This window comes from Vitis riparia, chromosome 16, assembly GCF_004353265.1.
Source record: "Vitis riparia cultivar Riparia Gloire de Montpellier isolate 1030 chromosome 16, EGFV_Vit.rip_1.0, whole genome shotgun sequence".
NCBI classification, from domain to species: domain Eukaryota; kingdom Viridiplantae; phylum Streptophyta; class Magnoliopsida; order Vitales; family Vitaceae; genus Vitis; species Vitis riparia.
The window spans coordinates 14,000,601-14,024,877 of NC_048446.1; the positions used below are offsets into that span (position 1 = coordinate 14,000,601).

Here is a 24,277-nt window from a genome sequence, read left to right on the forward strand (position 1 = left end):
TCCTTAAAGCACTTCTATGGAGGATTTTTTTTAACTCTAAATTAAGCCCTTATTTATTAATTAAATATTTTTTTTTTAAAAATTCATGCATAAACCTATTTAAAGATGATAACGCAGAGGTTTTAGGACTCGTCTCAAAAAATAGGATAATAGAATTTCTTATATCTATCCCATATCAAATGGTGATTCTTCTTTAGTTATATTTTAAAAAGTAATTAAAAATAATTTAAATATTTTTGAAAGTTTAATTTAACTCAAATGCAGCTCCTTAAAACACTTCCACGTAAGATTTTGATATCTAGGACAACTAGTAGAGGGGAAGGTTTCTAATTTCTAATTTGTGTTAGGAAAGGTTTCTAATTTCTGTCGGGAAAGGTTTCTAATTGCTTAGGTTAAATACGGAAGTACTCTTAAGTGAAAGGGGAGAAAAAAGCTTCACAAAAATAATTTGTTTGGTTCTCTGCTCTTGTGAAGATTTGGAACAAGTGAAGATATGGAGGGGGAGCATCCAGAGCGCATGGAGTGCTTTAAATGCAAGAGAAAGCGCTTAATGAGAGAGAAAACTCTCAAGAGGCCTTTCCTGGAAGAAGAACCCAGAAAGAGGAAAAGATCAAGGACTGGAACGTTAGTGATTGAAGAAAGGAATGGAGAAGACCGAGTACCTGAGAAACTGAGCATAGAGGAAGAAGAAGAGCCTTGGAGACAGATGGAAATTTACATTGAAGATGAAGAAGACCAAGTATCTGAGACATACAAGGAAGACGAGAGGCCTGTGGAAGAGGAACCTGAGAAACCAAGCATAGAGGAAGAAGAAGATCCTTGGAGACCGATGACAAATTTTGTCGAAGGTATTATTGAACATTTACACGATGACTTGGAAAATCAGTGGAATCTCAGGATGGAGCAGAATATTGGAGTTGGCCTTGATCTTCCGAGGGTGGAGATGGATGAAGGTGAAGATCCTCCTCCAGAGCTTCCGGAAGATTTTAAAGTTCGCATAAGAGAAATGAATGGCACCCATCCGATTCTGGTTTTAGAGAAGCAGTTGTTTAAGACTGATATAAACAAAGGTGAAAACAGATTATCCATGCCCTTGAACCAAATCCGAAGGGAGTTCTTGAGTGAAGACGAAAAGATGAGGGTGGTGGAAGGAATGCAAGTAAAACTAATACAACCATCTCTGGAAGAAACAACAGTAACCTTCAAGAAATGGAAGATGAAGGAAAGTTGTCATCTTTACGTTTTTACGAGGGAATGGAAGTTGATAGTGCATGACAATTCACTTGAGGCAAGAACTCGAATTCAAGTATGGTCCTTTCGGGTTGGGTCCGAATTGTGGTTTGCTCTTGTTAGGCTTAACCCATGAAAACACAACAGCAGCAATGGAGAAGCTGAAGATGAGCAACATTGAAGACATTGAAGACCTGTCTTTTTTAATAGAGTTTTTGATAAGAGTATTAGGGTTTTTGTTTATTATTCATGCAATTACCTTTAGACTATGAGTTTGTTTGTTATGAATGTTTTTCATCAAGGATTTCTTTCCATGGATATATAAATTTTTTGGTTTATCAATTTAATGCATGGATTTAATTAAAGTGGGGAAAAAAAACTTCACAATTATATGAATTCTTTTTAAATAGTTTTTTTGGTTTTTTGCTATTGTGAAGATTTGTTGTTTTGATTTTGAATGCATGGAAAATAAAGAGCGCCTAAGAGAGAAAGCTCTCAAGAGGCCTTTTATGATATATGGATACGTATATTATATATTTTACTTTAAGATTAATATATTTATAAAAAATAAAGCAAATAATATATCTCACTGTTTATCTTATATCATATTTGATTGAACATATGATAAGATAAGCGGTGAAATAACTTATTGTATTTCAACACCAATCAAACATGGAATATGATGTATTTTCCTTTCTTTATCTTACCTCATGTTGTGTCATGCCAACCAAAACATGGTCTTAAAACACTTCTATGTAAGATTTCAACTTTATATTAAACCCTTATTTATTTATTAAAAAAAAAAACACCATACACAAACTTATATAGAAATCATAAGTTTAATTTATAAAAATATATTATAAAATAATATCAATATATGTATTATTTAATATATATAATATACATATCCATATATCATAAATTTATTTATTTTTTATCAATTTTTATTTTTTATATATATTAATTATTTTGTAAAATAAATTTTTTTATGATAAAATATAATTTATGGTTAAAAGAACTCAAAAATTTATAAAAATATATTATAAAATAATTATTTAATATATATAAATAATTTTTATATATTTTAAATAACATAATATAAAAATTATTTATAAAGTTTAAATATTTTAATTATGAATATTTTTATATTTTTTAAAATAAATTTTTTATAATGCAATATAATTTTTATTTTATAAAGGTCTGCCATAGTTGGCCAACATCACTGGAACCCACATCATTGATGGTGTTTGGGGAACAAGCCAAAGATCAAGAATCAAGAAAATTAACGAAAAACTACAAACTGTTTATTCATCAAGAATCAGAAACTCTAAGAACAACCTTTGAATGAATGAAGAAAATTTGCATGAAAAATTCTAAGAATATTATTGTTCTTGAAGGTGGTATGGCATCAAATCTACTTAGCTGGTATTTGCAGTGCTATAGGCTTGTACTGCCATCATCTTCTTCTCCTTCCTCCTTAAACCCTAACGACAGCAAAGCACAGCTTGGAATCCATGTTCCGAAAGGACCACAATTCAGGCTTCATGACTACACAAAGTACATCGAGCATATTATTCAGGGGCCATTCTTCTTCCTCTATTTCCTCTACCTCGTATTTCTCAGGTGCTCGGTCTTGTTCATCTTCGGTATAAATTTCTATCGGTCTCCAAGGCTCTTTTTTATCTACGCTCAGATTCTCAGGTTCTTCCTCCACAGGCCTCTCTTCTTCCTGTACTTTGTCTTCTTCGTCCCTTTCTTCCATCTCAGGTTCTTCTTGATCTTCTTGCAGAAAAGGCCTCTTGAGAGCTTTCTCTCTCATTAAGCGCTCTCTCTTTTCCATGCATTCAAAATCAAAACATGAGTCTGTGCAATCCTACACCTGTAACAAATCTTCACAATAGCAAAAAACCAAAAAAAAAAAAAACTATTTAAAAAGAATTCATATAATTGTGATTTTTTTCCCACTTTTATTTGATAAATTATATATATATATATATATTAAATATGTAAAATTATTTATTTTAATTCCGAAATTTGATTTAGGTGGTGTTTATTTTTTGGCTTGAATAAAAAAAAACCAAAAATATTTATTTTTCTATTTAACTAAAAGTAACCTATTCATATAAATCAGTATAATTAAACTAAAATTACTGAAAATAAGTTCACTAATTGTGTGATTGGATCTTAAATAGTGAACTTAAATTTACTAAATCCCGTGATTTTTTATCTCCACAAATAGTGTGAGGTTTACCTGGTAAAAAATTATGAGTCTTTTATATACTTGTTTGATTTTAAACATTTTGTTTATTCTTAATATCCAAAGTATTTAAATTAGGTTAATATTTCAAACTGTAAAAGGGTTACCCTAATAGATACTGGGTTACTATTTCAATGCTTATATTATAATTTTTAAAATATATCAATTCACATAGTATATTAGTTAGTGAAAAATGATTTAATTTTTTTTTCTTCCAATGCTATTTTCTTCGAAAAAGATTTGTAAAAAATATTTTGGTAGAATATGAAACAAGTTATGATCTTATTTTTAGTTAATTTAATAACTTGTAAAGAAAAGAGATATTATTATAAATGCTTTAATACTTGAATTCACTTAGAATAAAAATAAAATGATAATTTTCACTAAATAAAACTACTATGAATTGAAGGTTGATATTTGAATTAAAATAATAATTAAAGGAAAATAATTAAATTTTTAGGCATTGATATATATTAATTAATATCTAGAAAGTAGGAGATATATTTGTCAAGGAGATAACTTCTAGTATGAAAGTAATTATGTAATTAATCATTATCAGCCCATAGAATAGAAGGACAATATGATTATAATTCCACAATTGATGACATTAAACCAAAAAAAATATCAATGACTATATGCATGAAGTTATAATCCGTCTGTTTCCATTCTTCTTCTTCATCTTTGTCGTGCTTTCACTGGTTAGCCTTAATAAAAGCATACTGCAATTTTCAATTTTTGAAATCTTTAGGAAAATCAACTCCATTGTGCACCATTCGTCTTCGCCGAATTTTCAACTCATTGGATAAAATTGCAATAACACTTTTGATATGAAGTAAAGCGATATTCATATTATCATTCATCTCTCTTATCCGAGTCCTGAAACCTTCAAGAAGATCAATTGAAATTTGTTTCATCCGTTGAATTTCCATTGAAGATCAATTGAAATTAGCCATGGCTAGATCTCCACTTCAAAAACTGATACTGGAACAAATCTTTCAGAAAACCCCAAAAGAAGAAACCCTAAGAATATTAACCAGTGAATAAAGAACACTTTGCATGAAAAAACCAGAATATTATTGTTGTTGAAGTCTACTTAGCTGGTATTTGCAGCACCTTCACACACACCTCCTCCTCTTCCGCCCAGAATCTTCGACTCCAATCTTAGAATGATTCGAGTCTTGCAATCTTGGGGAAGTCTGCGTTTTTCCTAGCTCCTCTTCTTCTTCTTCATGGCCGACTCCAATCTGCTTCATCCTCCGTTTCTTCTCCATTTCCAACTTCTCCCATTCCAATTGAACGATGAGCCCAATATTACGTCTCCTAATTCTCTCCTTTTGTTCATCATCGCTGATTCCCATCCGTGTCTGAGGTTCTTCTTCCAGAAATCCCCTCTCGAGAGGTTTCTGTCTCATTAAACGCTCTCTATTTTCTCTGCATTTTTGTACAGCCTTTTTTAATGACTCAAGATCAAAAGAAGGGTCTGAGTGGTCATTATTTTTATCATCCTTCTTCATGTCTTCCACTCTAAGAAACTTATCCCTCATCTCCTGTGGAATCTTAACAAGAGCAAAGAAAGAAATTATATACCCACCAGCACAAAGAATTTATATGTTTGTCTGAATTCTGATTCAGCTCTCTACCCAGTCCTTTTTCGGTTTTGACAACCTATCCTACAATTTATGTAACTTTCTTGATCATGGTGCGTGGGACAGGAAAGAAAGGAAAACACATCCTTCAGGTTAACACCTTCAGCAAGCGGATTTACCTCCTTAACTATTGTGATTCTCTGTGTATTTTTGGAATGTATTCTGCTGCATAGTCATGATCCCTAATCACAGTGCAGAATGCCTGATTCCACTACTTCATTCCTCTCGTAATTTCTATATATTACACACAAGTCGTACATGAAACAATTGGATAAAAAAATTAAAAAAAAAAAAAATTGTAATAGTCAATCAAAAGTCAACAAATTGAATATTTTTGCAAACATTGAATTTAATTTTAAAAAGTGATTTAAAGCCTGTTTGACAGACGTTTTTAGCTCTTCTAACACTTGGAAGATAAAAAAATATTTAAATATAAGAAACACTTTCTATAATCACAGTCAGACGCACTTTTAAAGTTGAATTGTGAGTTTTTTTAGAAACATTTCTGGTATAAAAAAATATTAATTCTTCCAAAAACACTTCTATAAAAAATATTTTCTCGGTATCAAGGTGACAATTTAATATTCACATACCTTTACCTTTCCATGTTCAATGTTTTTGAGTCCAAGACCCAAAATATCCCACAAAATAAAATTATAAATATGAGATAAAAATATCTCATATATTACGTTATAGAAAGTGTTTGATAATGTGAAATGGGTATAAAAAAAATTATAAAAGGTATTTTTTATTTAAGAAAAAAAAAGTTCAGACTTCATAAAAGGTCATTTTCCAAGGATTATTTTTACTTTTCCTCCACCAATGACCACATTGGCTTCACTCAAGACACCTCTACAAATTCCCCATCCAATGCATAGGAAATGAACTCCTGATGTCCAGGTGAAGGCCTGGCATAGCTGGCCAACATCACTGGAACCCACATTGCTGATGGTGTTTGGGGACAAAGAAAACGGTAGAAAAAATCAGAGAAGAAGAAGTAGAGGGCTGAAGATTCAGAACCCAGGAACCCAATGGGGTGATCTTCTTTATTCCCTTTTATTAAGAGGAAAAAGGCAACAAAAATATGAAAGAGCAAGAATAACTTAAAAACATGGATATAGAAATCGTCTCAATGTGTACTTTCAGGAGAATGATGATCCGACTCAAAATTACCGACTCAGACTCATTTGACTCTGGCATCAAAGCCTCACATGCCTTTGGGGAACCATCTGGACAAAAAGAGGGAACACTCATTGCATGACCCGAAGCAGCCTGCATTTCATCAACATCATCTGCAGAATGGTTGTCTTCGCTTTTGCTGGCACCCTTCACATGATCACCACCGGCATCAGTCTTGCTAAGACCCTTCACATCATTATCATCGGACGACATGGCTGTGGCCAGAGCTGTTTGAGATGAATTTCCAAGAGATGGGAAGCAGCTTCCATCCCCATCCACTGGTTTCTCTGGCTCCTGAGCCATTTCATCCATCACCATAGGTATTGGCCCATCTGCATCCGTTGCCTCTTCAGACTGCACTTCATGGCTGGGAGCAGAGGCTAGCTCCTCATGTATCTCATGACCAGCAACTGCTACAGGTTCCTCTGCCTTTTTCTGAGCGAATGTCGTCTTTGAGAAAAACTCTCGAGAGATTCCTTTAAAAGAAAATTACAATAGATATTATATAGAAAGGCTATTCACCCTTCTTACTTCCTAACTAAGAAAACCTATGATTGGTGGATTACAAGGAGAAAATAGGGATTTACACAAAATATTTGAAGATAAAAAATCTAAAAGAGTCGGTCGCAAATATCTGGGATTACACAGGTGGATTTCGCAAGTTGAAACATGACGTTGAAATTGTCCATTTCGCAAGTTGAACTTTGATTTTTGCAAGTTGAATTTGTGATTTCGTAACTTGCGAAATTGTCTTTTAGCTTGGTGCGGTTGTCTTCCAATGGTCATAACTTCTTCATTTCAGCTCCAATTTGCACATCGTTTGAAGCGTTGGACCCCGGACTTCCCAAGCTTCGAAACAAATATATAGTATATATAAAATGGACTCCAGGAAGTGCTCGAAATGTGTCCTGCAGCTACTCTCCTCTTGAATTTCTTCATGTTAGATTTCTCTCTCTGTTTTTCCTCCTTACATTCTTGATTGGCTTTGGCAAAGGACTACGAAGCTCCAAAGCTTGGATTCTTCATGTAAATGAGCTTCCATTTGCTTTGCCATGGACTATTTAGAGCTCTCCCTCATTCTTGGATTGCTTTGGTGATAAAAAAAGCTATCAAAAACACCAAAACTTGCCACAATTTGATTAGAAACAATTGTAAGGGTCTTTAATGTGCCAATTGAGTTAAAAGGTAATAACTACTACTCAAAAGTGTTTAAAAGAGTTAATTACAAGCTATAAAATAACACTTTTTGAGTAGTAATCACATACCCTCTTTCTTTCATGAAATGCATGGCCACCTTTGGTGGGCCACTCTTGAAACCCATATGTCTCACTCCTCTATTCTCATGCAAACTCTCAAAAATGGATTTCCAAAAAAATCTCGTTTTTACATGATTTTAATTCTTTATTTCTCTTCTTTTCTTGATCTTAAATAAATCCCAATTTTAACAAATCAATTCTTACCATTTTCTACTAGGCATGTCTCTTTCATCTTGTTTATTTATTTATTTACTATTATTGTTATTATTATTATTTTCATTTTCATTTTCATTTTCATTTTATCTTTTATTATTTTTCCTATTTTTATTTTATTTTTATTTTTTATCTTATTTTAATTTTAATTTTAATTAATTAATTTATTTTTATTTTCTTTCATTGATTTTAAATATTTTCCACTCCTTAATAAATTAGGCTGCCACATTTCTTTCTGGCAAACATTCTTCATAAATTCTCCTTGATTTTTAATAATTTTCTGATTTTCACATTTTTAATAAGCCTAAATAATTCTATAATTTCAAATAATGAAATTTATGGAATTAATCTATGCTAAGATAAATGGGTTTTGGTGGGGGCCCGACATATGTGATTTTATGATTGATTGATTGATTGATTGATTGATTTGATTACTATACATGATTGATTTACTCTGTTCCATGATATGCACACAATCATCCTATGTTTGTTCACTAACCGGTGCTTCCCATGAAATAAATTAGTTCATCACTCAGGTACGTTCTTTGCCTCTCATATTCATTCAGGTGTTTTGTTTTGATTTTCATTCGATATCCATTGATTTATTTATCAATCGCCATACTTGCTTCATTTTGTTAGTAGAGATCCATTTTTAGGGACTTAGAGGGGTGCTACAGTCTTTACCGTACCTTTTCGATAAGTAACCTGACCCTCGAACCCGATTCGATTTTTCACAGACCACATTTTCCAGAATAAGGAGTCACACTTAAAGTTTTATTTCTTATTTTGTTTACCCTTTTAAAAATAAAATAAAAATAAGTGGAGACTTCGAGTCATTTTCTAAAAAATAAAATCATTTTTCAAAATAAAAAGCGAGTTCGCCATTAAGTGGAAGGGCATAAGCCAGACAAAGGCCAGATGAGTCTATTTCATCATTTATCAGTCGTTGGAGGACAAATATGGTTGGTATGATAGACTGACCTAAGGAGCAGGATCAGATTGATATGGTTCTTCGGAACCTACAACCGAGGTTTGCTAGGCGTCTTGTGGGCATTCCATTTTGGAAGCTTAAGAGTTTGCTTCATGCAGTTTTCAGTGTTGAGGAGGCCATTGCTTGAGGATTATGGATAGACACTGCTCCTTCTCCTGATAGTAAGGGGAAGAAGCCGATTGGATCATCTAGTAGATCTGGAGAGGTTGACGCTATTAGTTATCAGCATTAGAGGCTCACACATCACTCACCTTATAGGCCTCCTATAGTTAGAGCTCATTTCTCTCATCCACAAAATCAGTATCAGCCGGTTTATGTTCAGGAGCCTTACATTGCTCAGACTAGCATGCAACCACGACCATCGCATCTGAGATCCACTACTTACCCGCCACTGATTATTACTCAAAAAGTGCTATTTTATAGCTTGTAATTAACTCTTTTAAACACTTTTGAGTAGTAGTTATTACCTTTTAACTCAATTGGCATGTTAAGGACCCTTGCAATCGTTTCTAATCAAATTGTGTTAAGTTTTGGTGTTTTTGATAGCTTTTTTATCACCAAAGCAGTTTAAGATGAGGGAGAGCTTTATATAATCCATGGCAAAGCAAATGGAAGCTAATTTACATGAAGAATCCAAGCTTTGGAGCTTCGTAGTTCTTTGCCAAAGCCAATCAAGAATGCAAAGAGGAAAAACAGAGGAATCTAACATGAAGAATTCAAGAGGACAACAACTGTTGGACACATTTCGAGTACTTCATGGAGTCCATTTTATGCATACTATATGTCGTTTCGAAGCTTGGGAAGTCAGGAGTCCAATGCTTTAAACAGTGTGCAAATTGGAGTTGAAACGAAGAAGTTATGGCCATTTGAAGACAACCGCATCAAGCTGTGGGAAAATTTCACAGCTGCGAAATCAACCTTCCCTTGCGAAATCCACCTATGCAATCTCAGATATTTGCCACCGACTAAGTTAGATTTTTTCTCAAGATATTTTGTGTGAATTTCTATTTTCTCCTTGTAATAAGCTAAATATATTATTAGGATATTTCTTAGAAAATATCTTCTATATATATCTCTGAACCAATGTAAAGAAAGACATGATATATCATAGATCCGATATAGATGTAATCCGATGAGAGGAGGATCATAGTAAGAAATATATTTTACAGAGCACTTGCTCTGCTTTTCCTTCATATTTTTGTTTTCTCGTTATTTTTATTTCTAGCAAATCAAACTCTTAGGATGTTTCCTCAAAGGATGCGTGGCTAAGATTTTTGTCTCTTGGAGTGAAGAAAGCCAGGTAAGTTTCCAAATGCAAAAATGGGAAGTTTTGTTGTTTCAGCTTTTAATGAAGAGAAAGTGTGACCCGTTAATGGTTTTTATCTTTTTAGTTAACTTAAAATGCCTTAAAATCACCTGGGCCAACACTTGGTAAGGCAAGTGATCTCCATCCATTGAGATGTACTAGTTTATCTCTTGCGAGCCTTTGGGAGGTGGTTTGAAGGTAGGATTTTCTAGAATAGCCAACACTTGGTAAGCTTTTGGACTCTAAGGAGACATCCATTAGTTATCTCTTGCAAGCTTGTGAAGGGAAATCCAACGTTAAGGATCACCTTGAATGGTAAATGCTAGGTGAGAGGCACGAGCCATTCTAAGATGAATTAGTGAGAGGGATTTAGTGTTTGAATCCATAAAAGGGAAGCATCTGTACTACACCAATTCGGGAAATAACTATATGTTAAATCCCCAATGCGAGAAAAAGAAACAAGTGACCGAAACTCTCTTTTTGTATTAGGAACCCGAGCCTAGTGATCTGAAACTCCAATAAACACTTTTCTTTGTAATTAAAATTATTTACTATTTTTGGTTAGCTTAAAACCAACCTTTTCAAACATCTTTATGTTTTCTTTTAAAGCTAACCTTGAAATGAAAAAAACACCAATTCAGCTTTGAATTAATATCAATTGTGGAGTGAAAACCCATCCTAGTGAACGATCCTAGAGCCACTATGCTATGCTAGCTGAGGCTATCCTAGTACATGGTGATTTAGGTTATAAATTTTGTTGATTACTCCTATCCGAGGACTGAAACCAAAGTACACCAGCTGGGCACGAATCAGCCACCTAGACCATATGCACAGAGGTCCACGAGATAGTTCACTCCATTGGGTATGACTTTGACTAGAGCTTTTGAAAAGCTTAGAGATGCTGGTTTGATTGTCCCTTTGGCGCCACGCCTCTTGCCACATCTTATTCCTCCCCATTTTCGCTCACATGAGCACTACTTATATCATCAGATTCAGGGACATGATACCGAGTGTTATTCGACACTCCATCATGTGATACAAGACTTGATCGATTCAAGGTTGGTCAACTTGGTTGGGCCAAGTGTAACCACCAATCCCCTGTCTACACATTCTACACATGTAGTTCCTCCTTCTCCTAGTCTTCAGTAGATCGATTTGGATGTTGATGGTATTGATGGTGGCATGGTATTTTGGAACATCTCGGGTTGAGGGCTTGGATCAGTCGACATGGTACATCACTTGGTAGTAGTTCAGTTTAGAGCACTTTTCATTTTGATTATGGTCATCATTAGAGTCATTTCCATTTTGTTAAGTCCAGTTTTCAGTTCGTTAGAGTTGTTTTTATTTTGTTGAGTCCGGTTTTGGTTCAGACTCGTTGTTTATAGTTCATGTTGAGAGTTTGATCATTTGTGGTCCTTTTTCATTTCTCACATGATGTACTCATTGGTTCATTTAGTGATACGATCTTTTATTCTGAGTGTGCGCCATTTTTCTCATGTGTGTGTTTTACATATCTTGTGTTGATGTGCGTTTATGCTTTTGATATGAGACATTCTTTTCACTTATACATTATGATCACTTGGGCCTGACTTATCATGGAGGATATTGAGCCTATTGACGTAGGATTAGGAGATCGATTAGTGAGCTCAAGACTATGACTCGTTTCATCTTCTGATCAGAGTAGCACCATATCCATATCCATACCCTGACTTTTTAGACTTGATGACCTACTCATTTTGAGCTTGACATGACACCATCCTTTGGTACCATTGTACGACTTTACCATCCATTGTTCACCTTAGCATATTACAGTACCATTGTCTATTCTTTCCATCATTTCCTTGATCTGACCAGGTAGAGTCCGAGATGGTTTGACCTAAGGTGAGCTTTGCATGATGATAGACGGATCACGATGAGAGAGTGGCTTGACTTCTTGATGATATTGTTGAGATAGGGGGGTTATCATGGAGCATCCAGATTTAAGCCATTGCACATGACTTCAAAGAGCCAGGATGCTTAGAAATGGTGATTTTATAAGACGATGGTGAGTGGCTTATGATGATAGAGTGAGGTGATTATCAGAGGACATTGACGGTTATCACAGAGCATCAAGGGGAGCTTTCACACGATTTCAGAGGAGTTGACATGACTTTGTTGGACAGGTGCCACTCTTTAGTATTGGCTGTGTGAGATCTTGAAAGCACGATGTTCGATGTTGTGGTCAAATGATGGGTGGCCATCATTTCATGAGCCCATTCACCCATTTTCCCTTGCATATAGAGTTACCTGTTGCTAGCTCATTGAGCCTCACACAAGCACATAGCCTTTTCTTTCATCACCTCATTTACCTATTACACCGGGTTGGGGATCCTGTAGTGCTTGCATGCTATGATTGGATACGTCATGAGTTCCAGACTTGACATACATATTCAGGCCTCATTCCTCACTTTTCATTGTGATATTTTCCACTTGGACATCATTTCATCACTATTTTCTAATGTCACATGTCACCACTTGTGATATTCGTTCTCTGTCTTTTCTTTCATCATTGCTTACTCGACATTATCCTTGTTTCACCTTGAGTAGTGGTTTCTCACATGTCACTGCATGGAGGATTATCACGCTCTTCCCCCTCTCCCCCCCGTTCGCCTTATGAGCAGTGGTTTAGAGATCTTATTTTGAGAGGTTGTCTTGTTAGTGAGGATTCATGTTACATCAGTACATGGGGAGAGTTTATTCATTTGGCTATGTATTTCATGGGAGATCCTTCATTATTGATTAGAGTATGCGCAAAAAATAAAAAAAATAAAAAAATAGCGCATTGTTCATTTTATTATTCTCCATTGGGTATGTGTGTGGACATGTTAGTTTGCCTCATTGAGATCATGCGTTAGAGAGAGTTCATATGAAAAATTCTTTCTAAGATTCTATCTTGGTATATTTTGGGTAAGAGTATGAGTCGCCCATTCGATTTTTGTGAGAGAGGTGAGCGACCTTTCTTTAGTATCTCTGGATCCTTGCTCTATATCATCCCATCTATTTCGGATGTGACTATTTTCTATGCTTTGATGCAGGCTGCCCATCATTCACTTTTCCATTTCTTTGCATTCTTCTATCTTTATTTTATTCCTCTATTTCACTCTACTTCATCTTATTTCTTTCTTTTCTCATCTTGCTCGATGTTTGACTTGGGTTCAATGTCCACACTTTATTCTTTCTTATTCGATGTGTTCATTCCTTTATCATCACTTTTCGTGTGGGGACGCCTAGATCCGAGACTCATGACATTTTCTATGCATTGCATTTCATGCATGTGGGGTATGGGGATTATATCATTGGGATCTTTGAGCCTAGTTTCCATTCGTTTTGTTCACCCTATTACCTTGGCCTACGTTACGTCCGGGGTCTTAAGACCACCTTGAGGCCATAACTTCATACGTTATGCTTAACGGCTTACACATGGGAAATGCTTGAGATCGGTTGGAGATTATTTCTTGAAGCATGACGGATGGGGAGTTGAGGCGATGAATTTACACTGGGGCATACCCCTCTTATCAGTGATGGATTTTCAGAGGTGATGTTATCTATACTGGGGCATACCCCGCTCACTGATGATGGTTTCTTAGTGGGATGATACTTTGCACTAAGGCATAGTCAGTTTGCTTCTTCACTTGGTTTATGATGGATTAGGAGCTGTGGGATGACACTACATTGGGGCATAGCCATTTTAGAGAGCACTTTTATTGAAGATACAGTTACTCCACTCGATATTTTGCATTAAGACATACTCCACTCATTGATGATTGATTTTTGAGATGATGGTTTATTTTGAGACACAGTTGCTTTAAAGATTGTACATGTTGAGACATAGCCCTCTCATTGGTGATGGATTTTGATTTATCTTGGAACATAGTCACTCTAGATGATTTATATTGAGGCATAGCCACTTCATTCACATTCATAGAGCTCGAGGATTCTGATTCATATGGATTATGTTGAGATGTTTCCATTTTTGGCACCAGGAGTAGAGATTGATCGATTTGTTGACCCACACTAGGCATGGTCCTACTTAGCAGTTGTTGACTCGGATGCACTGCTTTATATTGGGGTATAGACGAGATGGAAAGTATTTTTCATTGGACCATAGCCACACTATTGGATCCTTTACACTGGGGCATATCCATCTTTTGGAGGGAGATTAGATTGATTCTTGACGTTGGAGCATCTGACGAGTGATATGGAGATCATTAGATTATTTCATGTTGTCCTCACTGCATACTGGGGCATAGCCACCTACTCGGATGTTTTGATATCGAGATTTGACTTTTTGTTTGTGACTACTACTTTCGATAGATTATGGAGCTATTGACGTCTTGGGTCTAGTCTTCTCGGCATACTTGGATGATCTCAGATACTTACATACCTTTCATTTCATACTCAGACATTTCACCCTGGATACTCTCATGCCTTCTATCATACCAGAGCCCGATCATCACTTTCTTTTATCCTACACATCCCATCGTGACACATGACCTCACCCATTTCTCGATTAGGAGAGGATGTAGATCAGTCCTCGATCACCTTGGTTGTGTTTTCATTAATATTTTGGACTTTAGGTTCAACATCTTCCATGATGGCAGGGCCTGACAGATTGTTGACTTATTAGTGACGATGTTTTCACTTTGACAGTTGGCATGTTGAGTGTTGATTTGTTTGCACTTTGCATTTTGAGCATTGATCATTATTGTTGTAATTCATCAGTTAGTTTTGTTTTGTCAGCATGGTATCACGATACATGGTCATGTTTGGCATTACCTATTTGAGTTTGGACATTTTCATTACATGATGGATGAGCATATTTCAAAGTACAGTAGTTTTGAGGCACATCTCCGTTTGTTTTCCGTCACATACTGGGGCATACCCCTTTCTCCGAGAGCATCGGGCCTTCCACAAGCTTCATTCACCTTTTGATCTAGTTGTTGACCCCCGTGAGTTGCATACTGGGGCATACCCTCCTTCCTTGTGATCGTCGGACCTTTCACAAGCTTCTTTATCTTTTGACCTAGTTATCGATCCTTCTGAGTTGTCATACTGGGGCATATCCCTTTAGACCTAGTTTGCTTGTATTGTTATCTTAGTTATCCTCTGACTTTAGGCCACTTGATCAGATCATTGTCATGTTAGTTTAGTTTGAGTCGGGACCGCACCTATATCGATCTGTCATTTTCATTCATCTTGTCTGTTTGAGTTTGAGTTTTGGGGGCCACACCTATATCGATTGGTCATTCATCGTCTTGTCAATTTCAGTTAGAGTTTGGGGCCGCACCTATATCGATCAACCATTTTCCTATCATTTCCATGTCAGTTTGAGTTGGAACTGCACCTATATCGATCAATCATTTTCATTCATCTTGTCTTGAGTTTGAGTTTTGGGGGTTGCACCTATATCGAACGGTCATCATCTTGTCTGTTTGAGTTTGAATCGGGACCGCACCTATATCGATCGATCATTCATCGTCTTGTCAGTTTCAGTTAGAGTTTGGGGCCACACCTATATCGATCAGTCATCTTCCTATCATTTCCATGTTAGTTTGAGTCGGGGTCGCACCTATATTGATCGACCATGTTCCTAATCAGTTTGTGTTTAATTTAAGTTGGGACTACACCTATATCGATCGGTCATTCATCGTCTTGTCAATTTCAGTTGGAGTTTAGGGTCGCACCTATATCAATCGACCATCTTCCTATCATTTCCATGTTAGTTTGAGTTTTGAGTTTGAGTTTTCGGGACCACACCTATATCGATCGGTCATCTTTCGTGTCAGTTTGAGTTTTGAGTTTGAGTTTTTAGGGGTTGCACCCATATCGATTGGCTATATTCCTATCAATTTGTGTTCAGTTTGAGTCAGGACCGCACCTATATCGATCGATCATCTTTCGTGTCAGTTTGAGTTTTGAGTTTGAGTTTTCGAGACTGCACCTATATCGATCAGTCATTCATCTTGTTAGTTTGAGTTTTGAGTTTGAGTTGGGACCACACCTATATCGATCGGTCATTCATCCTGTCAGTTTGTGTTCAATTTGAGTCAGGACCGCACCTATATCGATCGGTCATCTTCCATGTCAGTTTGAGTTTTCGGGACCGCACTTATATCGATCGGTAATTCATCTTGTCAGTTGGAGTTTTGAGTTTGAGTCAGGGCCACACCTATATCGATCGTTCATTCTTCATGTCAGTTTGAGTTCAGCTTGAGTTTTTTGGACCAAACCTATATTGATCGGTCATTCATTCATCTTGTCGGTTCAGTTTGAGTTAGGGTCATACCTATATCGATCGACCATCTTCCTATCAGTTTGTGTTAAGTTTGAGTTGGGACCGCACCTGTATCAATCGGTCACAATCGTGTCAGTTCAGTTTGAGTCAGGACCACACCCATATCGATTGACCATATTCCTATCGGTTCATTTTTAGTTTGAGTTAGGGTCGCACCCATATCAATCAACCATTTTCCCATCAGTTTAGTTTAGTTTAGTTTGAGTTTCCGGGACCTCACCTAAATCGATCGGTCATTCATTCGTCTTGTCAATTTGAGTTGAGTTTGAGTTTTTTTGGGACCTCACCTATATTGATTGGTCATTCATCTTGTTAGTTCAGTTTGAGTCAAGGTCGCACCTATATTGATCGACCATCTTCCTATCAGTTTAGTTTTGGCATTTAGGGTCGTTGTGCATAGTCATCTAGGCATTTTCGGTCACCATTGTTCCTTCATTTTGTGCGTTCAGAGTCATTCTCCTCACTTGGTTACCTGGTGCTTATTGCTTGTCCATCATGCTTTTCTAGACTTCCCCTTTCACTACACATGACACAGTCTTTTGAGTTCACGACACGTATTTTGGTCATGTTGTTGGGCACCCTATGCCTAGCATTCTCATGCAGTACACGTATAGTCGTTCTCTTCGGGCGCATTCTTTCCTGTACTCTAAGGTGGTTTGACTATTACTCATATTTGACATTGATCTACAAGTCACTTTTGGAGACGTCTTAGAGGGAGCTTGAGTCCTAGGTGCAACTTTAGAGGCGCTTAGAGATATACTTTTCTTTTTGGATTAAAGCCTTTTTGTTCATCTATTGGCCTAAGTGAATTCATGTTTTACTAGTGTCCCTTTGGGGGTCTCCTTTGTTCTTCGGTAGAGTTCACTTCATTCCACTTACTATTCACACTTTCTTTTCACTTTAGTGTTCACATTCCCTTACACTCGTGAGCTCTACCGAAGAGGAGCATATTTGTAGACCCCCATTTTGGGGAGACTTTTCCGCAGCTCGTTTTGCCAGGTGGAGGGCTCTCAAAGAGCCATGTGCTGCCTCTTGATTGGCCGCTAGGGAATCATGCTAGTGCTTTGGGTGAGAGCTATCAAAAGGTGACACCTATGGAGAGAATATTCTGGATGAGTGTTTTTCTGTTAGAAGGGAGCGTATTCTGGCAGGGGGGCGAAGGGGATTTGGTTGCTGGTTTTTAAGAGATATTTTAGGGGAAATTCTTTAGCTTGTGGAGCAAGTTGGAGGCGAGGGGTATTCTAGTTTTAGTTGCAAAGAGAAAGAGCAGGGTGTAAGTATTTCTAGGCTTTTCTCTGAAGGGGAGTAGGAGAGGAGAGTTTGAGAGAGCGAACCAAAGAAAGAGAATATCACAAGAGGAGAAGAAACTGAACCATCTTTGCTTGAGGAGCTCAGGTATGGACCTTGTATTCATCATTGCCTTTGTTTGTTACCTTCTCTATTTTGTTTCTGGATATCATTGTTTGTTTTGGGTATCGCTTTCCAAGCCATATTTTTAGCTCTCATTGATCTTTAGAGTAACCATGGATTTGTGATCATTATTTTATCTCCTTCTTGGTTTTGCTGAAGAGTAAGTTGACTCTGTTTTTAGTTTCACTGTGAAATATCTCAAAATTCACATCCTTGTTTTTGTATGAAACTATGGTCTCTCAACCCACTTACAAGCCTGTGGATGACTCATGAAACGAGGCTTCGTTTAACGCCCTTTTGGGTTCCCTTACTCTGGTTTTTTTCTTTTGTCAATGATCTTTGTTTTATACTTCCCTGCTTTTGGTATCCATATGTGGTGCATGTGAGTTTATGTATTTCCACCTGAGGGCACTTGGTTTTCACTTGGCTGGTGTATGCGAATCAAAGTCATGTATGCGGAGATTCAGAAATCCAAGTTTCATTTCTGAGGACTGAGAATACGGATTAGGGAAAGATGGTTGAGATGTCAATGAGTAGCAGTAGCATGCTGAGGATGCAAGGGGGATAGTGATTCAGAATGAATGGGATCGGTCTATTGAGTATGGCTACAGGCGGAGGTATTATTGTGACTGGTTTATTGAAGCACTCATTGTCAAGCTTGCATGTCAATGGTTCATTTAGATTTGATGGACAAGTGGAAGCCTAAAAAGCCCATTCAAAGAAAGCTCCAATAATGCCCCCTCCATGTTGATGCCTTACATGATAAACATCCTCACTGCTCTGCAAAAAGTTGATTTGCATAAGAAGATCAAAGATTCAAGCACCCATTCCTCAGGGATTTTTGTATCTCAGTCATTTCCCTTCTCTACAGGAGCTTTTAACAGCATCCATGCATTCTTTCTCCAATTCATGTTGGAATTCCTTACTAAGAATCAATCCTCGGGGTTGTTAGTATTGGCTGAAGGGGGTTTGTCTTAATCAAACTTATGCTTTTTGAAATCTTCCATGGGACGGGCATGTGGAAGCATCATTAGAGTTTGTCATTTTGTCATATCACTCCTACATACCCATGAACGGGACCAATACCTTTAATGTCACCATCATCCATTACATCCATCTCTATGCTCATATCTCCCATTTTCTTCCCACCACCTAATCCACTCCTCCCATTTCATACCCCCATGTTTACCATGTCCATTACCACTCATGCTCGCTATTCCCTAAAACCATCCCATTAAACCCATTTCTCTCTCTAAACCTTCTCATACCCATTAAACATTTCTCTCACCACCCTTCATTATCTATTCCACTAACGACATCCTACACCCCTCATGCACATCCATCATACCCATTTTCCACCTCACCACCTCATCACTCATGTTCTCCATCCACTTTATCACCACGCCCACATCCTCATGCCACTATACCACACGTCAAATAACGCTAATGGGCACAACAGTCAATCCCATTGCATACGCTGTGCGATGATGAATAGAGAGAATATGTTGAAAGGAGAATGCATAAGAAGCAAGTTGTGGCTTGTTGACCTAGCAAGAAGTGAGAGAGTAACCTAAATGTGTTATAAGTGGTCGCTATGGTGAGTACATATGTGATGAGATAGATGATAACATTGCGGCGACATCAACCTCCCACTCTAGTACAAAATGTGAGGTTTCGACTTCTTTGGGTGGCGATACAGGACTGCATGTTGCAACATGAAAAGAAATGAATGCTTTTGTGAGGTGCCTGTGTTGAAGGATAGCTGTGAAAAGAAACCAATCAGTCGTTTAGCAAGAATCTTTGACTAAGAATTAATATATGTTTTTTTTCTTTTAGACATCCGAAAGACCATGTTGGTCAAAGCTATCGCAAAGGGGTCCAAAGCCATTTGTTTAATAGCATGAGGGTATCGAATTTAATGAGCAAATGCCTCGAAGACACAGAATCATCTTCGACTTGGCCATCTCTGCAAGCTAAAACGGTAGTGCTTGAATCTTTCTATCTCCTTGTGGATCCTTTCTATCCACGAGCTTTTCAACCATGCTTACAGTGAGTGTAAAGCGACAAAAAGAGTTTTCCCAACTGTGGAAATTGACTCTACCCAACCCTTATATGTTTTTTTAAATGCCAGTTGTTTGATCTAACAAGAGTACTACTAGAAAGGTATAAGATTATGGTCAAAAGGTGGTCTATTTAAGGATGATGCAGATTGGCCAAGTTTAGGAGTAAAAGAAGGTCAAAAATTGATGATGATGGGAACTACAGATGAGATTGTTAAGGTCCTGGAGAAAGACCCTGTTTTCATGGAGGATTTTCCTGAAGAAAAGTTAGTGGTGGCAATAACATCACCCCCATATCCTATCTCTATTACCCCTACAAAGATACCAGAATGTTGGGTTAATTCAGTTATCATCATGACTGGAAGCAAGTTTCAGGGAATATTAACTTCTAAGGATATTCTTATGCGAGTGTTTGAGTTGCAGACATCAAGTATTTGATGCAATGCTGAATAGAGATGTGATTTCTTGGACCTTTGGTTGTTGCATATGCGAAGGTTGGAAGCAAAGAGGCTACTATTGGAACTTAGGGAATGCCACAAATTCTGCATTTACTGTTCTTGGGCTATCCAGCGCAGTCGGCTACATGCATGTGTTAAAAAGGTGAGGAAGGCAAAATCTAACCATAAGACCTACCCTCTTTCTTTCATGAAATACATGGCCACCTTTGGTGGGCCACTCTTGAAACCCACATGTCCCACTCCTCTATTCTCATGCAAACTTTCAAAAATGGATTTCCAAAAAAATCTCGTTTTTACATGATTTTAATTCTTCATTTCTCGTCCTTTCTTGATCTTAAATAAATCCAATTTTAACAAATCAACTCTTGCCATTTTCTGCTAGGCATGTCTCTTTCATCTTGTTTATTTATTTATTTACTATTATTGTTATTATTATTATTATTATTATTATTATTTTCATTTATTTTATCTTTTATTATTTTTCCAGTTTTATTTTATTTTTAGTTTTTATCTTATTTTAATTTTATTTATTTATTTATTTTTAGTTTTATTTTCTTTCATTGATTTAAAATATTTTCCACTCCTTAATAAATTAGGCTGCCACATTTCTTTCCGGCAAACATCCTTCATAAATTCTCCTTGATTTTTAATAATTTTTTTATTTTCACATTTTTAATAAGTCTGAATAATTCTATAATTTCAAATAATGAAATTTATGGAATTAATATATGCTAAAATAAATAGGTTTTGGTAGGGGCTCGACATATGTGATTTTATAATTGATTAATTGATTGATTTGATTGTTATACATGATTGATTTACTCTGTTCCATGATATGCACACAATCATCCTATGTTTGTTCACTAATCGGTGCTTCCCATGAAATAAATCAGTTCATTACTCAGGTACGTTCTTTGCCTCTCATATTCATTCGGGTGTTTTGTTTTGATTTTCATTCAGTATATTGATTTATTTATCAATCGTCATATTTACTTTATTTTATTAGTAGAGACTCATCTTTAGGGACTTAGAGGGGTATTACGATCTTTACCGTACCTTTCCGATAATTAACCTGATTCTTGAACTCGATCCGGTTTTTCACAAACCACATTTTCCAGAATAAGGAGTCACATTTAGTATTTTTTTTCTTATTTTGTTTACCATTTTAAAAATAAAACAAAAATAAGTGGTAATTCTGAGTCATTTTCTCAAAAATAAAATCATTTTTCAAAATAGAAAGCGAGTTTGCCATCGAGTGGAAGTGCATGAGCTGAAATACGGGGTTCATAGTTATCTTTATAATTTGATAGTTATTTTGGGTCATGCATCCAAATCACCCTAATTTATACACTTTGAACGATCCAAATAATAACATCGGTATTATACCAAATCAATAATAAAACATTAATTCTCCTACTATTTAGCAATAATCTAAGAACTTAGAAGCAATATTAATGATATTAAAATCTCCATTTACAAATATTTTTTTAATACGTGCCATTTTCTAGAGTAAACCAAATCAATTAGAAGATTTAGATGTTTAGATTTAAGATGTTTGTACATGCATCCTCTTATCCGTTAATAATTAAAGAAATTAAGGGTAAACAAAAAAACACAAAAGATTCATTTGATCTCCAAGCAATAACAGATCAGAGAACACCCACCAGTCTTCTTTTTTGAAACATTCAAAATAAAAGGATAAAATAATTCCACCTAGGAAAGGAAATTCTTATGTTATTCAAATTATAATTAAGTGTAAATACTAATTTTTTTTTTCAAGTTCTTTACCTAGGAACGGTGAGAATTTTCAAAATTTTAAAAATTTATAGCTATTTTTTTACCCACATTTTCTCATCACCCCAAAAAATGGAGCTGGAGGATAATGCAAGATCCAGATTCTTCCAAAGTCGATTAATTGCATGAAAGAGTCTACAAAACTATTATTCTCAACTGCCAGTCCACCAAAACTTGCCAGTGGAGTTCAAAAGATTATCACATTAGTCTCCTCCATCGTTCTAAGAAAACACTGATCAGAGTGGTAACCAAGAGAAAAAAAAAATGGCAGAAAGCAGTATTGTGTTTTTCCTAATGAAGTTGGGCAAATTGGTAACGCAAGAAGCTAAACTTTTTAGAGAAGTTGAAGAGCAGATAAGCGTGTTGAGTAACGAGCTTGAATGAATTCGTCTCTTCCTTGAAGAAGTAGGTGGCAAACGCACTTACAACAAAAGACTCAAGCTTTGGATGAATCAGATTAGAGACGCAGCCTATGATGCAGAAGACATAATCGACGACTTCATGCTCAAGCTGGAACACCAGCGCCAGCACAGACTCAATCATCTCAAGTTCCTCAGGTGTTTACCCATAAGCGTTAGCTTTGCTGACAAGTTAACATTGGTTCACGAGCTCCATGGCCGTATCAAAGAGATCAATGTCAAAATTGAGAAGACCTTGGCTAATAAATCGAGATGCGGTATAAAAAATTCAAGCAGTACTACTTTTGAAGCTTGGAAATCTTCCAATGAAGTCGTGCTGCAGGAAGAGAAGGAGAGGCTCCCAATTGTTGAAGAAATCAACTCAGTGGGAATGGAAGATGGCGTGGAAAAGGTGAAGCAAATGCTCGTTGAGGAAGAGTCATCGGGAACAACAACAACAAGAAGAAGAGTTGTGTCCATTGTGGGGATGGGCGGTCTTGGAAAAACAACTCTTGCTCAAAGAGTTTATAATCACAGTGATGTTAAGAACCACTTTGATTGTGTTACATGGGTTTATGTGTCTCAAGATTGCAGAATCAAAGAGCTTTTGGTCGGGATCGCCAATGATTTCATGCCTGATCGTGATGAACAAAGAAAAATATCAAAGAAAGCGTCGAGAGAAGATATTAATAAATTTCTCAAGGAAAAGAAGTACCTGGTAGTACTGGACGATATATGGAGCATCAAAGTTTGGGATGAGTTGATCTCATGTTTTCCAGAATCAAGTAATGGCAAAGTGCTTATCACTACTCGCAATCAGGAGATCACTTCACATGCCAATTCACAGCTCTACAAACTTCGTCTACTAAATAAAACAGAAAGTTGGGAGCTTTTCCTCAAAAAAACACCTCACATTGAGGTTGTACTCACTGCAGAATTGGAAGATTTGGGAAAGAAGATGACAGAAAAATGTCATGGGCTGCCTCTTGCCATTGTGGCGTTGGGAAGCCTTCTATCAAGAAAAGACCAGACAACTTCATCATGGAGGAAAGTACTTGAAAGCTTGGAGTGGCATCTAAATCAAGGCTTGGAGTCATGTTTCAGAATTCTTGCTTTAAGTTACAATGACTTGCCTTATTACTTGAAGTCTTGTTTTCTGTATTGTGGTCTTTTTCTCGAAGATTCAGAGATCAAGGTCAATAAATTGTTCCAAACGTGGATTACAGAGGGCTTTGTGCAAAGATGGGGTGAAGACAAGGTAGAAAAGGTTGCTGAAGATTACTTGGAAGAACTGATCAACAGAAGCATGATTCGAGTGGTGAATGTCGAGATGAGAATCAATTATGATTTTTCCACTGATTTTCATTAACTGAAATAAAGTACATATACACAGAGGAATAACAAGATCACTCCTAGATACAAGAGGAAGTCCTAGTCTTAAGGAAGACTCAACTACTCTGCTATATACAAAGAAATATTAAATACAAGAGGAAGTCCTAGTCTTAAGGAAGACTCAACTACTCTGCTATATACAAAGAAATATTTGAATTTGAATAAAGATTGGATAACAGATCTTTGTTACATGCTGATATGCCCCCTCAAGATAGGCCACATGGAAAGAGGCCAATCTTGACTCGTAATTTCTGGAATTGAGAATGAGGCAGAGGTTTGGTTAGAAGATCAACAAGTTGGTCTGCAGATGAAACATGAGCCACGCGAAGAGCACTAGTTTGAACTTGATCACG

General features: G+C 36.5%; 2 protein-coding genes across 2 annotated transcripts; both read left to right on the forward strand.

Moving 5' to 3' along the window:
* Nucleotides 1-493: 493 nt before the first annotated feature.
* On the forward strand, nucleotides 494-1,366 carry LOC117933284. The gene has a single exon (XM_034854662.1). The coding sequence runs from the start codon at nucleotides 494-496 to the stop codon at nucleotides 1,364-1,366; it is 873 nt and encodes a 290-aa protein (XP_034710553.1).
* A 21,215-nt stretch (nucleotides 1,367-22,581) lies between these two features.
* LOC117933285 (putative disease resistance protein At1g50180) lies at nucleotides 22,582-23,901 on the forward strand. The gene has a single exon (XM_034854663.1). It carries the CDS (start codon nucleotides 22,582-22,584, stop codon nucleotides 23,899-23,901), a length of 1,320 nt encoding a protein of 439 aa, XP_034710554.1.
* The last annotated feature ends 376 nt before the right edge of the window (nucleotides 23,902-24,277 follow it).

Excerpts from the sequence above, each read along its gene's own strand:
- LOC117933285 (XM_034854663.1), top strand. The coding sequence starts at position 22,582 with ATGAATCAGATTAGAGACGCAGCCTATGATGCAGAAGACATAATCGAC.
- LOC117933284 (XM_034854662.1), top strand. The coding sequence starts at position 494 with ATGGAGGGGGAGCATCCAGAGCGCATGGAGTGCTTTAAATGCAAGAGA.